Source organism: Pseudorca crassidens, chromosome 4 (genome assembly GCF_039906515.1).
Source record: "Pseudorca crassidens isolate mPseCra1 chromosome 4, mPseCra1.hap1, whole genome shotgun sequence".
NCBI lineage: Eukaryota > Metazoa > Chordata > Mammalia > Artiodactyla > Delphinidae > Pseudorca > Pseudorca crassidens.
Window position 1 is genome coordinate 137,458,793 of NC_090299.1, and position 16,522 is coordinate 137,475,314.

Consider the following 16,522-nt stretch of genomic DNA (forward strand, 5'->3'; position numbering starts at 1 on the left):
TGGTGTGAAAAGATAGTCATCCAAGACACAGCAAAATCGTATATATATTTTTCATGCTCCTTGAAGTTACAAGGCAATCAACAGATTGTCCCTTGAGTGTAATCTTCCCTGAAGGCTTATATACCTTCAGTACTACTGGATAGAGAGGGAAAACAAGTTTTATTATACACATATGTATATTCCACACAAACACACATTAGATGCAATATTGCAGAATAACATTATTACATATAATATGTGACATACTATGTATTATTATAAAGAGAGAATTGTGAGATAATATATATTACCCCTACCCTGTAGTTGTATTCAAGAAATATTAACTACTACAATATACCTCTCCATTATAACATTTCTGCTCCTGAAAACTTCAAGTTCATTCTTATACAGGGTGTTTAAAAATACTCAAACCATTTCTTGGGATATCTCCTGTTTATAAAAATAGTGAATGTTCTTTGAAGGATATTTAGAAAATGTTAAAATTTCTAAAAACTGAAAAGTAGGGAAAATTCTTAATCACTAAACAAAAGGCCTCCAGAAATAAATACTTGCAAGTGTATTTGATACTTTACCTGCTATTTTGTAGTCTATTTTTTCTTCATAAATTTATAAACCTACCTCCTTATCTTCCAGTATTCTTAAAGGAATGATTTTTAACAGCTATATCTTAAATTTCTTTATATGGCTGTATCATAACATGTTTAATCAATCTCATATTTTTAAGTACTTAGTTTTTATGGTTTGGGGCTATGAAAATAAATGCTGCAATGAACATCTGGACACAAATCTTTCCAAGCATCTCTGATGATTTCCTTGAGATAAAGTCCTCTGGGTAGAGTTACTGAATAAAAGGACATAAACATTCTTAAAACTTTTCACACAGATGTCTCCCCACCATCCACCCTGAAACATGCAAACACCTCACTTAGAAACTTTATATTTTAGCACTTTTATTCAATTATCCTGACGATTGAGGGATGAGAAGCTCCTTGTGATTTGCTGAAATACATATTTCCCTGCCCAAAATACAAACTCTTACTTTCAACCCCCCAACAATCCCCCCAAATACACACACACACACACACACACACACACTGCTTACAAACTTTAGGAGAGACCGGTGGTCTTCTTATGACTTTAAGTGTCTTCCTTTTTCTCAAGAGCAAGGCTCTCAAAGTGTGACCGCCATCAACGGTGTGCGCTTTACTTGGGAAACCTCACCTGTTTCAATGCAAATCCTCAGCACACTTCAGGCCAATTGAATCCAAAATGGGGAGGAGGGGCAGCAATCTGTGCTTTAACAAGCCCTCCAGGTGATTCTTCTGCACACAATTTTGAGACCCACTGCTCTGGACCACAGGGCGCTGGCAACCACCAGCTGACCTCTTTCTTGGAGGGAAGCCAAAAGGCTGATGTCCTGACTGGAAAACTATACTCTGCGCCCATCACGTTAGTGTACTCATCCCCAGAGAGATATTCCCCTCCCACCCTCGTTTTCCTCGATGAGTTTTTTGTTTTTTGTTTTTGTTTTTTTCGGTACGCGGGCCTCTCACTGTTGTGGCCTCTCCCGTTGCAGAGCACAGGCTCCGGACGCGCAGGTTCAGCAGCCATGGCTCACTGGCCCAGCCGCTCCGCGGCACGTGAGATCCTCCTGGACCGGGGCACGAACCCGTGTCCCCTGCATTGGCAGGCGGATTCTTAACCACTGCGCCACCAGGGAAGTGCCAAACCTGGATCTTAAATGCATAGATGTTTCTCCCTCTATCTTCCATCTGAAGTATTTTGTAATTAAGAAAAATATTTTATAAAAAAATTGTGTTTTGACCAGGAGCTTTTATGAAATCATGTTTATTTTATTAAATTGCTTATCATAAGAAAAGAAATATTGCTTTTCTTCCTTTTTGGCAAAGTTAATCTAGCCCTTATTGTTTGTTCCTTTATTTTTTTTCTTTTGAGGAAAACGTTAGAGCACTGGGCCATGAGGGACATTGCTTCACTATGGAGGCTCTGACAGACAGCAGGCTCTGTCTGCTTCAAATGTCTCCTTGGCCACTGAAGGCAGTCTGAGCATCCTGAAAGTTACAAATGTACTGACATCCCTGGGGAATAGCTCAGTAGTTACTGAACACCGGCTGTGCTATGTGGAGGATACTAAGGACATATACGTGGCCCTGAGCTTGAGAAGCTCACCCTTCATTTGGGAAAATAGGATATCTACATAATAAAAGAAAATTTTAATGACATAAGGAAAGAGAGAAGGGCAGGTTGGTATGGTTAATTCACAAGTGGTGGTATATGTAATAAGTGTACCTGGGAAGCAGGTGGCTCAGTAGCTGGCAGCTTCCATGCATAGGAAATGCAGCGGAAGCTGGGCTTGGGAAGACTCATTTGGGCAGAAGGGCAGGTGGAAGGATGAGAGCCAAGGAACCGGAACAGCCGAATGTTGGTGTGTTTGGAGAGTGCACGTGGCAGGAACAGGAGGTGTGCTCTTTGTGAAGACTAGTGCACATGAGGCTGGAATAAAGTGTTGAACTTGAGTGGGGAGAAGAAATTGACTTCCAGGCTTAGGAGCTTAGACTGGATCCTGGGTAGGTAGTGTAGGACAATGGTTACAAGCTTAAACTCTAGAGGGAGACTCCAGGGTTAAATCCTGACTCTGCTCTCCACCAGCTGTGCGATCTTAAACAAGTCACTGAATATCTCTGTTCTTCAGTTCTCCATACACAAAAGGTGTATAATAACAGTTTCTACCTTGTTTTGAGAATGAAACGATTGGATACCTATGAAGTGCCTAGAGCAGTACATGTTGCCTAACAGGTGTAATATAAAATGTTGAGTAAAAAGGGTAGAGGGAGACTGTGGAAGACTTTGGTTAAGCACAAATAATTCTAATTTTTAGGAATTGTCTTCTCATCCTGTAAGTGCTTTGTATTCACCAAGGCCCCTAAGATTTTATTAAAGAGCTGACGTCTTCCTCCCTAATTGGGGAATATATTAGACCATGTCCACTCTTAAGCAACTCTTTGTTTCTCAATAATTTGATTCATCTCACACTGAAATCTTACTCATGACTGTGTTTACATGGTTGATCTTCAGGCAGATTGAGTGGAAGAAGTATACAGAAGTGGGGATAGGTACCTCAAAACAGAATGGAGGTGACTCACTTTCACCAACAAAAGAATCAGGTAATTTAAACCTAAAGCCTATTCTGAAAAGAGAACGTCCAAACTTTTACATGTAATCCTAGATTATGGCAGGAATCTTTCTAGTAAAAACAGAAGGATGAAAATAGCATACAGGTTTATGTGCTGTTCCAAGTCAGCTGTGAATAAAGTAAACTTTTATTAATAGGAGGGTAGCAAAGGATGACTAACTCATTCTAGCTTAACTGTAATCCCATTATGGAAGGTAAATGGTTACCTAAAGTACCTCCAATGGTGGACTTTTTATTGATATCAATTTTTATGTTCTTCTATAATCTCATCAAATAGCATATGCAGTTGTGCGGTAGGCTCTCTGAGAATGTGAACAGTCTGCACACTCAAGCTGAAGACAAACAGACCTGACTCCATCTGGGGGTCTGAGATGTCCTGGACAGTAAAGGAAGCTGATGCACAAAGAAGCCAATGCTGGTGAAACGGTAGATGAAGAGAGGTAAAGAAATCATACGGCCTCCTTCAAATTTCACCTCCTTGATGCTTTTTTCTTTATCTGTCTCCTCTTTATGCTCTCTTAGGATTGTGAACATGCTGCTTTTACAACATTTATTCATTGTACTAAAATTATTTGTAGTTGTATTGTTTTCCCTAATTCACTGAGTTTCTTGAGTTGAGGCAACCCATCTAAATTTTTTTAACCTAGTATATCTCTTGATCCTAATAGACTCTCCACGTTGTAAGATGATTAATTAAAGAAATTAATAAATTGTAGAGGAGAACCCATCATATAAACCGGGGCTAGATTTCTTCCATTTTCTCCTGCAAACCCCTCTCTACCCTTTCCATCTTTGTGGATAGTCTGGGTCCATAGAAACTCTTGCCCCCTACCTTGTGGCTGGTCTCGGCCAATGGGTACCATAGGCAGGAGATCCAAGGGAGAAAAGAAAGTGAAGTCAGAATGTTTGTTTCCCTGGTTCCCTCCGGTGGAGGTGGTGAGGGCTGCTTGTGTCCCTTAATCCAAGGCCATCGGTCCACATGGCTTAGGCTCTTTGGGTTCCAGTGATCTCCCTTGACCTTTCCTTCTCCCTGTTGTTATGAGCCTGGAGGTGCTGTATCACCCTTGAGGTTTCCTTATATCCTGCCCTTATCTTTCTAAGGTTTATTAAGCTCTACTCAAGTTACCCAGTTTGGATGTGCCATCAGTTTTATGCAGTGGCCCTGTTTCCTACAGGGATCCTGACAGAGAAAAAGAAAGAGACAGTGAGGGTGAAGGTGACTAAGAACACGCAGAAGTTTAGACACAGAGATGATATCCTGCTCCAGTCCTGAAGAAGGATAATGACTGAGTTGAGATGCAATCTTCTTCCCATATTTTCTTTGTTCTCAAAAATGTTGTACCTGTCACTTATGATATGGAGTCCTTCTTACTATTTTCTAGAAGAACTTTCTACCGGAACCTGCTTATTTTAAGGCTGAATTTTTGATTCATTCCATGCTTCCTCATGGAAATACTTATTCTTTTTCCTCGGTAATTATCACATTCACAGAGAACAAAGGCAAAGGAATTTGGTAAAGAAAGGATTGGTGAAATCTGAAGTCAATTTAGGCAAGTAGAGAAACGGATGAAAGTCATGTTTTTACAAAATATGAGAATAATCTTACAATGTGAAAGTAGTGTTTTCATGATAAGCAAATAAATAAGCCTGGTAATCTTCCTAAAACCCATTTTCCTCACGGATGAAAGTCCAGAAAATAGATTCACTCCATGGAGTAGTCATAACGTAACACGTTGCTTTCTGTCAGCAGTTCTATCGGACCACACATTGAAAGTGAATATTAGTGAACACTTATTAAGTTCTTGCTGTGTACCAGGCGCTGGCGCATAACCTCACCTCATCCTCACAACAACCCATGAGGAGAGGCTCATTTCACAGATGTGAAAGCCTTGGCAGTTTATATAGTTTATATAGTTTATATAGCAGGACTATGTGGAAGAGGTGAGATTTCAGATATACAGGAGTACCTTACTCAGAATCGCCCTCACTACTGTCCTCCCCTGCTTCCCACTTTCCTGGATGCTGCATGTGAGAGGTGCAGATATCCCAGCCATACTGCACTAAGCCCTGAGAGTTAGAGAAGCACGACCACTGTGCTGTCTGACTAGTTGGAAGGTAGAGGTAGAAAGAACATGTAAACAAACCCCATTTTATTGAAACCGATCATAGGTAAATAAGAACATTGCGCACCACATCTCTAACATTAAAAACAACATTGATGGACTTCCCTGGTGGCGCAGTGGTTAAGAATCCGCCTGCCAATGCAGGGGACACGGGTTCGAGCCCTGGTCCGCGAAGATCCCACATGCCACGGAGCAACTAAGCCCATGCGCCACAACTACTGAAGCCCACACACCTAGAGCCCGTGCTCTGCAACAAAGAGAAGCCACCACAATGAGAAGCCTGCACACCGCAACGAAGAGTAGCCCTCGCTCAACACAACTAGAGAAAGCCCGTGCGCAGCAACAAGGACCCAATGCAGCCAAAAATAAATAAATAAATAAATAAATAAAATTTAAAAAAAAATTGATGAAAGTGGAAAATAACATTTATCAAATGCTACTGTGTGCTCAACACTATACGTGCATTATCTCAATGAATCCTTAAACCAACCCAGTGAAATAGGGATTATCACACCTATTTTAGAGATGACAGATAGAGTCATATACCCAAAATCATTCAACCAATAGGTAGCAGAACTGGAATTCCAAGCCAGGCCTCCCTGCCCCACTCCCCTGCTGGACCCACACTGTCTCAGCTGACAACTAAATTAATGAGAAGAAGCAACAAAGCTGTGATCCATCTGAGTCTGGAACAGACTCTTAATGTCGGGATAGACATCTCGAATTCTGTTCCTCCTCCCTGTACAGGAGTGCATTTAGGCTATTTTGAATGTGTTTTAAGGTTTCAAATAAGTTTTTATGAATTTTAAAATATATTACTTAGTGAAAATAGAACCAGATCATTGCCAAGTGATTTGAGCCTTCCTTTCAGGTTCGGGGGTTATTATTATCCCTCATTACTATCACCCTCACCACCATCTTCACTAGCACCATCATCTTGGCTATGTCCACACTTACCACTTGCATTCAACCTTCAACCTCCAAGTTCGAACCAGGGCAATTAAGCAATAAAAAGAAATTAAAGATATTCAGATTGGAAAGGAAAAAGTAAAACAATCTCTATTTACAGTTGATGTGATCTTTTATATGGAAAATCCTTCTATCATAAGATATTAGAATAAGTGAGTTCAGCAGGGTTGCAGGATACATGATCAAATACAAAAAAAATTGTATTTCCATATACTTGCAATGAACAATCTGAAAGTAAGAAAACAATTCCATTTATAATAACATCAAAAATAATAAAACACTTGGAATAAATTTAACAAAAGAAGTGCAAAACTTATACTCTGAAAATTACAAAATGCTGTTGAAAGAAATTTTAAAAGATTGAAGTAAGTGGAAGGGTGTCTCACATTCATGGGTCTGGAGACTTAATATGGTTAATATGGTAATAGTTCTGAAACTGATGCACAGGTTGAATATAATCCTTATCAGAATCCCAGCTGGCTTTGTAGAAAGTGATAAGCTGATCCTAAAATTCATATGGTAACTCAAGAGACTCAGGATAGCCACAACAATCTTGAAAAAGAACAAAGTAGGTAGACTCACAAGTCCCAATTTCAACACTTACTACAAAGCAACGACAATCAAGAGAGTGTAGTACTGGGATAAAGATAACATGCAGATTAATGGAATAAAACTGACAATCCAGTAATGAGCATTTACATTTATAGTCAACTGATTTTCAACAAAGGTGCCAAGACTGTTTAGTGGGGAAAAAATAATCTTTCAACAAATGCTGCTGGGACAACCAGGTATCCTCATACAAAAAAATGAATTTGGGCCCCTACCACACATCATATAAAAAGATTAACTCAATATAGACCAAATACTTAACTTAAAGCTAAAACTATGAAACTATTAGAAGAAAACATAGGGGTAAGTCTTTGTGACCTTGGATTTGGCAGTGGTTGCTTGGATATGACCAAAAGTACAAGCAACAAAAGAAAACATAGATTACTTGGATTTCACCACAAGTTAAAATGCTTGTGCTTCAGAGGACATTATCAAGAAAGTGAAAAGACATCACACAGAATGAAAAAAAATATTCGCAAATCATATATCTGATAAGGGACTTACACCCCAAGTATATAAGGAACTCTTACAAGTCAATAATAAAAACAAATAATCCAATTTTTAAAAGGGCAAAGGATCTGAATAAATATTTCTCCAAAAAAATGTAATAATATGTAATGGCTAATAAGTACATTGAAGGATGCTCAACGTCATTAGTCGTTAGGGAAATGCAGATCAAAACCATAGTGAGATACCACTTCACATTCACTAGGATGGTTATAATCAAAAAGAAAGATAATAAAATTGTAGTTGTGGATGTGGAGACATCAGAACCCTCATATACTGCTGATGGGCGTATAAAATGGTGTAGTCACTTCAGAAAACAACCTAGCAATTCTTAAACAGCTAAACATAGGGTTGCCATTTGACCCAGCAATTCTACTCCTGGGTATTTACCCAAGAGAAATGAAAGCATATGCCCACACAAAAATCTGTACACAAAAGTTCATAACAGAATTATTCATAATAGCCAAAGGTGAAAACTACCCACATGTCCATCAGCTGATAAATGGCATATCTACATAATGGGATATTATTCAACTGTAAAAAAGAGTGAAGTACTGATACTAGCTGCAACACGGAAGAACCTTGAAAACATAATGCTAAGTGAAGGAAGCCAGTCAAAAAAGACCATGTAGTTATAAGATTACATTTATATGAAATCTCCAGAATAAAGCTATAGAGACAGAAAACAGATTAGTGATCGCCTCAGGCTGGGAGACTGAAGAGATTGGGGGTAGGAGCTAGGGGTACAGATTTCTTTTTGAAATGATGAAAATGTTCCCCAATAGATTGTAGTGATAGTTGTACAACTTTGAGACTCTACTATATTTATATATAATACCAAAAAATTGAATTCTACACTACAAGTGGATGAATTGCATGTGATGTGGATTGCATCTCAGTAAAGCTGCTATCAAAAAAATGAACATTTGTTGGTAGCACATTCAGACCTGCCTCTAGGGATGAAGCACCTTTCATGGAGGAAGGGACACAGGACACTTGGCAAAGAAAAATGTCGAGACCTGTGAGCGTACAAGGACTTCTGATGCTGTCAGAGAAAGAGACCTAGAACTACAGAGAACTACAGCCAGGCAATGACTCTCAGAACTTTGTAGCATAGCTTAAAGCTTTGTAGCCACTGTTCCAGGCTTGTCGTTTTCATAACTATTTGTATTCTTTTAGCACCAAATTAAAAAAACCCAAACAATCTGGGACATATAGTGGATTCAGAGAGCAGTTTCTGGGGTGAGACTGCTTATATTTGAATTCTAGTTTTACCATTTCCTAGCTGAGAAAAGGTCTCCTGTGGGGTAAGTTAAGTGTCTTCTGTGCCCTGGTTTCTCCATCTGTAATTGTGCTGTCCAATTCAGTAGCCATTAGCCACATGTGGCTATTGAACACTTGAAATGAGCTAATCCAAATTGAGATGTGCTATAGGTGCAAATTATATATCACATTTCCAAGACCTAATCCTCTCCCCCAAAATAGAATATCCCATTTGATATGATAATACTTATATAGTGGGTTAAAAATAAATTACTAGGGCTTCCCTGGTGGCGCAGTGGTTGAGAGTCCGCCTGCCGATGCAGGGGACACGGGTTCGTGCCCCGGTCCGGGAAGATCCCACATGCCGCGGAGCAGCTAGGCCTGTGAGCCTGTGCTCCGCAATGGGAGAGGCCACAGCAGTGAGAGTCCCGCGTACCGCAAAAAATAAATAAATAAATAAATAATTAAAGTTCATGTCACCTGTTTCTGTTTATTTTTTGAATATGGCCACTAGCAATTTAAAATTGCTTATGTTTATATTTATTAACATTTATATTACAAGTCTACATTTGTATTTACGGTTATTTTTAAACAGGTTTATATTTATAAACAGAAGTCAAAATTATCTGTGTTTACATTATATTTCTATTGGACAGTGCCAGTCTACAACATGGAAATAATAACGTTCCCCGTTAAATGTGGTTGTTGTGAAAATTAAATAATTTTTAATATACGTAAGATGCTTAAAAATACCTGACCCTTACAAGCGCTAAATAAGTGTTAGCTTTAAAAATGTATTTGAGGGTTTCCCTGGTGGCGCAGTGGTTGAGAGTCCGCCTGCCGATGCAGGGGACGCAGGTTTGTGCCCCAGTCCGGGAAGATCCCACATGCCGCGGAGCGGCTGGGCCCGTGAGCCATGGCCGCTGGGCCTGCGCGTCCGGAGCCTGTGCTCCGCAACAGGAGAGGCTGCAACAGTGACAGGCCCGCGTACCGCAAAAAAAATAAAAATAAAAATGTATTTGAAGGTGGTCAGGTTCAAAGAAGCAGAGAGCAACTTTCCATGGGCAGTACATCTGTGAGAGACAGGGCATGACAGTAGCGCTTTGTAGAACAGCCAGGCTAAATCCTTCAGGTCTGCAAGGATAGGCTGACTGGGCACAGGGGCTCATGCCAGAGGGTCGTGAAGTTCCGAGACAGCCACCTCTGCAAAAGTCAGCCGTCTGGACACTGGTGTTTGAAACAGATCAACAATAAGGATGCCAAGTAAGTCTTTCTGGTTCCAATATGTCATATAAAAGGTGAACTATCACCTTACTCCTCTTAAATTTGTCTCATTTATCTAGAAAGGAGTTAATGTTTGTTCTATGCTTCAGGTTTCTTTTTTCTTTGGAGCATGTTAGAGTTGGTAGGTACCATCCATTCTCCAAATAAGTGGCCATATTTGACTCAGCCAGGCAGACAAGCAGTTGGGAAATGGCATAACAGCAATAGCCATGACCCTGCAGTCATCACTCTTAAGTAAGCTCTTATTTTACGTACTAAGTAAGTCATTATCCCAGAAGCAGCTGTGATTTACTAAGTGTCACATGGGTGAGATTCCTTAGCCCACAGCATCTTCAAGCTCAGTGCCCTGGATCAACTTGCTTTTGCGGCAGCATGAGTATCTCTACAGAGCGCTTCCTCCAAGGCCAATGCCACCACCACCAAGAGTACCCCCGAAACCCTCCTGTTTTTATTCCTTTTTCTCTTCTCAATAACATAACAATACGTGTGCAGGTCCAGAGCTTTATAAAAACTGGGCTTAGAGCTTGTTTTTAAGCTTGCCGGTCCTTAAGAGCTTCTGACTGCTTCTGCTGCTATTTTCAATAGCGTATTTTCCAAAGGGCTCTGACCACCTATTAGAGCATCTGGCCTGTTCTATAGAGCTTCAGAAGCTTAGCTGTATATGTGTCTGGGCTCAGAAAGTGGGAGGAACAGAGAAATACGGAAGACAAAAGCAATTCAATAGGAATTCCACATATTTATTTCATCACACATCATTTTAAATTTACAACTAGTGGCGGGCTAGCTAAACTTCCCGTGTGTGTGTGCATGTGTGTGTGTGTATGTGTGCATGTGTGTGTGTGTGTGTGTTTAATGGACAAGTGAGCACCTGTTATCTGTTTTGGGCCTGTCGCTATCAAAACATGTATCTGTTTTGTCAGTAAATATTTGAAAATGGTTAACGTGGCTCTTTTAATTTGTACAAATAGAGACACTCTTTTCTTGATTTCATTTTTTAGAAGTCCAAATCCATCAGGTTCTCAAAGCATTATTAAATTCTCTCGGCCATTCTGGCTTTTGTAGACTGCAGTCCAACAGACTGGGACTTCCACCACAAAACAGTTGAGTGAAAAATAAAATGATGAATATTTGAGGATGTCCCTTATAAAGGACAGTGAACCACATTATAGTCTCAAAGAGATACAGCACAAGAAAAAATCTAATGGAGTTCCTGAAATTAATATTTCTAATTCTGATATGCTGAGTCCGGCATTTTTGTAAGGCAGAAGGCAGAGGACTCACTAGCTTTCTTCTAGCGATCTGACTACATGGCCAGCAGAAAGGAGAGATGGTATGTGTTCATTCTGTGTGCCTCCTACCTCAATACTCAATAAAACTAACAGAAGAGATAAATATTAATTCCTGAAGATGGCTGCCAAAGGCCATTAAAAGTCTTATCCCTTTCCTCCATGCTCCCCTCTCTAAGAAAAAAAGGTCTGTTTTTTCCTGATTGGGCATGTTTCATAGAAACAAGCTGTGTAAGGTTCTACCAAGGGCTTCATATACATTGATTGAAAATTGTTGAAACAAAATTGTGCTCTCCTGAATGTGTGTCTTATTTTTTACAAACAATAGTTTCTTCTTAGGGAAGAACTATTTTCATAGTACTGAATGTGATTTGAGAGAGATACAATAAAACTAAGAATGCTACTAAAAGTGTCACATAGGTTGGCTCAAAATGACACTGTAGGTAGTACTGAATGATTCAGGCCCAAGCTTAATTATGTGAGGTTTTTCACTGCTTTTTACAAAAGCTCTTAAATACAGGTAAATATGTAAACACTGTGCTCTCAGAGAGCAAGTACTTAGGCACGTCACATCGTATCCCTTCCGGGGAGATGGATTCCAGTGAAACAGCCTCATCAGTTTCAAAACCAACTGCTGGAACTACTCTCTGGTTGAGGAGGAAACACCACCTTGCACATCTCAGAGTTCTCTTGGTGCAGCGGGAATTCAGATCCCGCTACTAGGCTTTCTTTTCTCTTCCGAGAGACATAACCTCTGCCTGTGGACAGCCTTTCATACTTTGTCTCAAATTGCCTGCATAATAACAATAATAACAAAATTACACACATATTAAAGTCACCCCACCCCCGTCAGAGCCAAGTTATTGAGTGAACACTTGAAGCTTCTGTTTCAAAGCCATTTGAGAAAGGATGTGAGTACCAAAGACGACTAGCTTTCGTTCCCACGAATGGGGTGATGTTTTTTCTTCGCGTTTCTCTTCACACGCCTGGGATACGGGAGTGCTGTTACTCATTCTTCTGGAATGAAGGACCAAATGTCTTGCAGCTTTCTGCAGAGGCTGCTAAGCTTTGCAGGCCTTGCTATGTCCCCCACCCTCATTCCAGGAGCCCCACCTCTGGAGCATTCCCCTTTTGAGAAAGGAGCAAATCCAACTGGAGTTAAGCTGAGAATGCTGACAGGGAAACATCCCCAGAGCCCTGGCCCAAGTGAAATGTGGAACCTAACCAGTTAGCCTTGTGCCTGGGCTGCTGGTCACTGCATTTTGACCATTGGAAGGTTGATTTTCTAAAATGTATTAATGGAGGTTTATTCTAGACATAGGTTAATAAATTAGCAACAGCTTAATGTACTATAATCTACAATCTTTTCTTCTGTAAAAACATAACCTGTTCATATTTGTACTTACATCATCTAGCATTCCTTACATGGATCATGAAATTAAAAAAATAAAGAAAGAAGGTGCTTAACTCTGCCCTACTTATCAAAGGAGATAATGTAAAACATGGTTCTCTGTTTTAAGTATACAGATTCCCTTCATGGTTAAGCGTGCATGTCAAGGCGACCTCTACACCCACTACAGAAAAGTCAGTGCTCCCTAGACCCGAAGCATCCTACTTCCTCACTATAGTATTATTAGAATAATTGTTACAAAATTCAAAGGGCATAGTGTAAATGAAAAGCTCTAGAGTGGATAAGGTGTTGGGAAAACTACATGGACCGTTATATATTTAGTTTCTGGGACACTAAGTACTCTACTAAAAGGCTTTTTTTTTTTTTTTTTAATTCAAAAATCCCAAAATCTTAAGCTTGAGCCAAAACTTAAACCAGGTCAAGTTGCTGTTGTATGGATTACCTAAAAATTGTGATGCATTTGGGCTCTTAAACCAGGGTAAATGATCGTCAGATGTGCTGTCTTGAACTTTCTGTCCAAGAGACAACTGTGAAGATAGCTGATAGTAAATATGCATCTCGTGCTTTTGCTGAAACTGTGTGGCAATTCTTACGGTAAATCAAATCCCTTTGTTGCCTTGATAAATTATTTCTGGGCTAGAATATGATATTATCTCCAGAATCAAATGAACTAGTCATTACAGTTTCTTGGTATCCTAGAAACTAACTTTTTTTTTTAGTCTTATCAATTATTCTTTTACTCATTTAAAGAAAAGTCATGTTTCACTGGGTTTTTACCATTTTCCTTTAATTTCTGTAACGGAATGCTCAAAACTGGGTGCAAGTTCCTGGTGAACTGGGGCTGGCCCTGGAACATTCCATAAGCACTGCTTCTTACCTGTACGGAATTCCATCCTTGTCCATCTGCAGGCACACTAAGAAGGGGTACTGAGAAAACTGCACCGTGGAGATAAACTCCAAGCTTGCTTCTGTTTCCACACCAACTTCCAGGCCAGTTTTCACAAAAGAGGAGTCCACTGTGGTGTCACAAGTTATTACCACAGTTACCCTAAGAATTGAACAAAATAAGCTGTTAATCACATTTAACTGTGCTGAACTAACAGACCACAGGGTCTGAATTTCTCATGCTGATAACTGGAAAGAAACACTTAAGGGACTAATAGGTGACCTAAATGTGCTTAGAAGTCTGTCGGTAACCAGGAACTGGTTTGTCCCAGCAATTGGGCAGTGAAGTTTTGCCCTACTCCTGAGTCCTCCCCCAGCCTTCAATTCTAGATGTGGGAATGAAATGTCTATCAGGCATTAATGTTTGGTATGGGCATACCAAGAGCCATGATGAAAACATGCCTGGGACCTGGTCCTATCAGGAAGTCAGAAATACCTGTGTTATCTTAAAACAAAGTATAAGCTCAGAAGACAGTTGATGTTTACAACAATTTTCTTGGTAACTATCTCTCTGTTGGCTTCTATGTAGCTACCTTAATTCCATTTCATTCCTTTCTCCAAAGGGTCTCTGATGACAGAAGTCTATGGTTGCCAAGATATTTGAAAAATACAGTATCACAAAGAACCATTCCTACAGCATGTATATTGGGTGCCCCAGAAAGGACAGATATCATAGGTTCTCCAGTGATCACCTAGACAGATTGGATTGACTAGGATAGAGGCTTGGATGAAAATGAAGAGGATAAACAATCCTAGTAGAAGGCTTACCTCTAGGACTACTCTAATTTAATTGTAGACTTTAGATGAAATCAGAGCTGTACGTTCGTGCTCTTTTAACAGGCTACTAATTTTTGCTGTGCTTCTCACAGCACACCTGCTGCTCTTGCCAGTGTAAAAGTAGGTCAGAGGTGGTATCATTTAAATCCCTGAATCCTTTTCCCTGAATTCATTAAATCCCTGAATACCTTCTAATATCTTACACTCAACAAAGGCTTAAGAGATATTTTTTAAATGAACAAATGGAAAATTGAAGATGAATTGGCTATAATGTGGACACTGGCAGATACTTAGGGATACCGTGTCTCTTTTAAAAAGCCAGAAATTTTTGTTGTAGCTGTTGTTGATTTCCTTCTGAAAATAATTCAGTTCAGTTTAATTTGGGTAAATTTCTGTCTAGAAAATACATCAAAAAGATGACCAAGATGACTGATGCAGTGGGAAGCCCTAAATTATATTGCTTATCACTCTGAAAGTCTCTCCCATTTCTCATTCTTTGGTTCCTTTTAGTAACACTGAGGGTCACCTTTCATGTTAAATGTGCCACCTTCTGATTTTTCTCAATGCCTTCATCCATTGTTCAAAATAAACTAAAAATCTAATTTTAGCACTCCTATCTCACCTCTGCCCCACTGTATTTTTAAATATCCAAAAAGTAAAAATCAATTGCATTTTCATGTTCTTTTCTTCAGTATTACAACAAACAGAAGAATAATTCTTTTGATTATCACATTGGTTCAAAGACATTGTTTTAAGTTCAATCACATTGGTTCAAAGACATTGTTTTAAGTTCAAAATAAAACATTTTCATTTGATCTGATGGGTCAATTAGAAAAACTAAAAGAGCAGAGAAAATTCTATTTAGAAAAATGAACACTAATAAAAACACTTAAGGACTCAATGTTTAAGACTTAGAGTCTCACAAAAGTGATCATCTTTTTATTTTTCTCCACTGAAGACAGCAAAAGAGGAAAGATTTTAAATCCCAACGAGAGGTATAAGCTAAAAAGATTGCTTAAAAGTAAAGTCTTCTGACAGCATTGTCAACTACCAAGAGAAGATGAACATCTCATCCACTGTGCAAGCTGTCCGCGGATGTCTTTAAAAGCAAAGAGATCCTTGGCTGAGTCATATTAGGTACCTAGCTGCTCATAAGACGCTATGGAAAAAATGACTTCCCATGGTTACTCCCTACTCTACGATTTACTGATTACAAACAGAAAGCACAGATTTCAAGAAGTCGGAAAGTTAAACAATTCCGAAAACATATCTCTGCATATAGAGAACAGACTTGTGGTTGCCAAGAGGGAGAGGGGGTGGGGGAGGGGTGGACTGGGAGTCTGGGATTAGCTCATGCAAACGATTATATAGAGAATGGATAAACAACAAGGTCCTACTGCATAGCACAGTATATTCAATATCTTGTGATAAACCATAATGGAAAAGAATACGGAAAAGAACTATATACATGTATAACTGAATCACTTTGCTGCACAGCAGAAATTAACTCAACATTGTAAATCAACTATATTTCAATAAAATTTAAAAAAAACTTTATCTCTGTGGTTCTTTGCATAGAGTACTATACATATGCTTACCGATTTTTCACTCGGGTCTTAGACTCACGATACCACAGGCTAAACTCCATTGAACCTGAAATATCAATAGCCAGACCACCCTGCACATCCATATTTGCCTTCAGTCCAGATTGCAACTGAAGCTCCTAGAAACAAAAATATAGAATAACAGTGAGAAGAAGAAGAATTAGAAGAAGGAGGAGGGGAGGGGGAGGGGCACAACGTAGCCAGCCCCTTTCCAAAGGCACATTCAACCTCCGGCTGTAGGTAATACTATTTGAGTTGTGTTAACATTGAAGTCTTTCTCTAGGCTTGGAAACACATCCTAACCTTGATCACGGAAGTAGATTATTGATTTGCTAAATTATTTAGTCAATTACAATACTAAAGAAGTGAAGTGTCAATTGACAAGGGTGCTTTCTTTCAATCTTTGCCTCACTTTGGGAGGGGCAATGGTTCTCAAAGTGTGGTTCCCTGACAAATAACATGAGCATCCAGGGAACTTGTTAGGAACGGAAGCCCCATACCTACTGAATTAGAAACTCTGAGGGTGGTGC

The 16,522-nt window shown here is 39.5% G+C and overlaps 1 protein-coding gene across 4 annotated transcripts in view; it reads right to left on the reverse strand.

The window, feature by feature from the left end:
* Nucleotides 1-10,685: 10,685 nt before the first annotated feature.
* The window catches only part of MTTP (microsomal triglyceride transfer protein), a 54,773-nt gene continuing 48,936 nt past the window's right edge, over nt 10,686-16,522 (reverse strand). For all 4 annotated transcript variants that reach the window (XM_067736891.1, XM_067736890.1, XM_067736893.1 and 1 more), the window contains 3 exons: nt 15,987-16,111; nt 13,544-13,714; nt 10,686-12,048 (listed from right to left, as the gene is read on the reverse strand). In XM_067736891.1, coding sequence (XP_067592992.1) covers nt 11,877-12,048; nt 13,544-13,714; nt 15,987-16,111 — 468 coding nt within the window. In that variant the 3' untranslated portion in view covers nt 10,686-11,876. The remainder of the gene's footprint in view (nt 12,049-13,543; nt 13,715-15,986; nt 16,112-16,522) is intronic.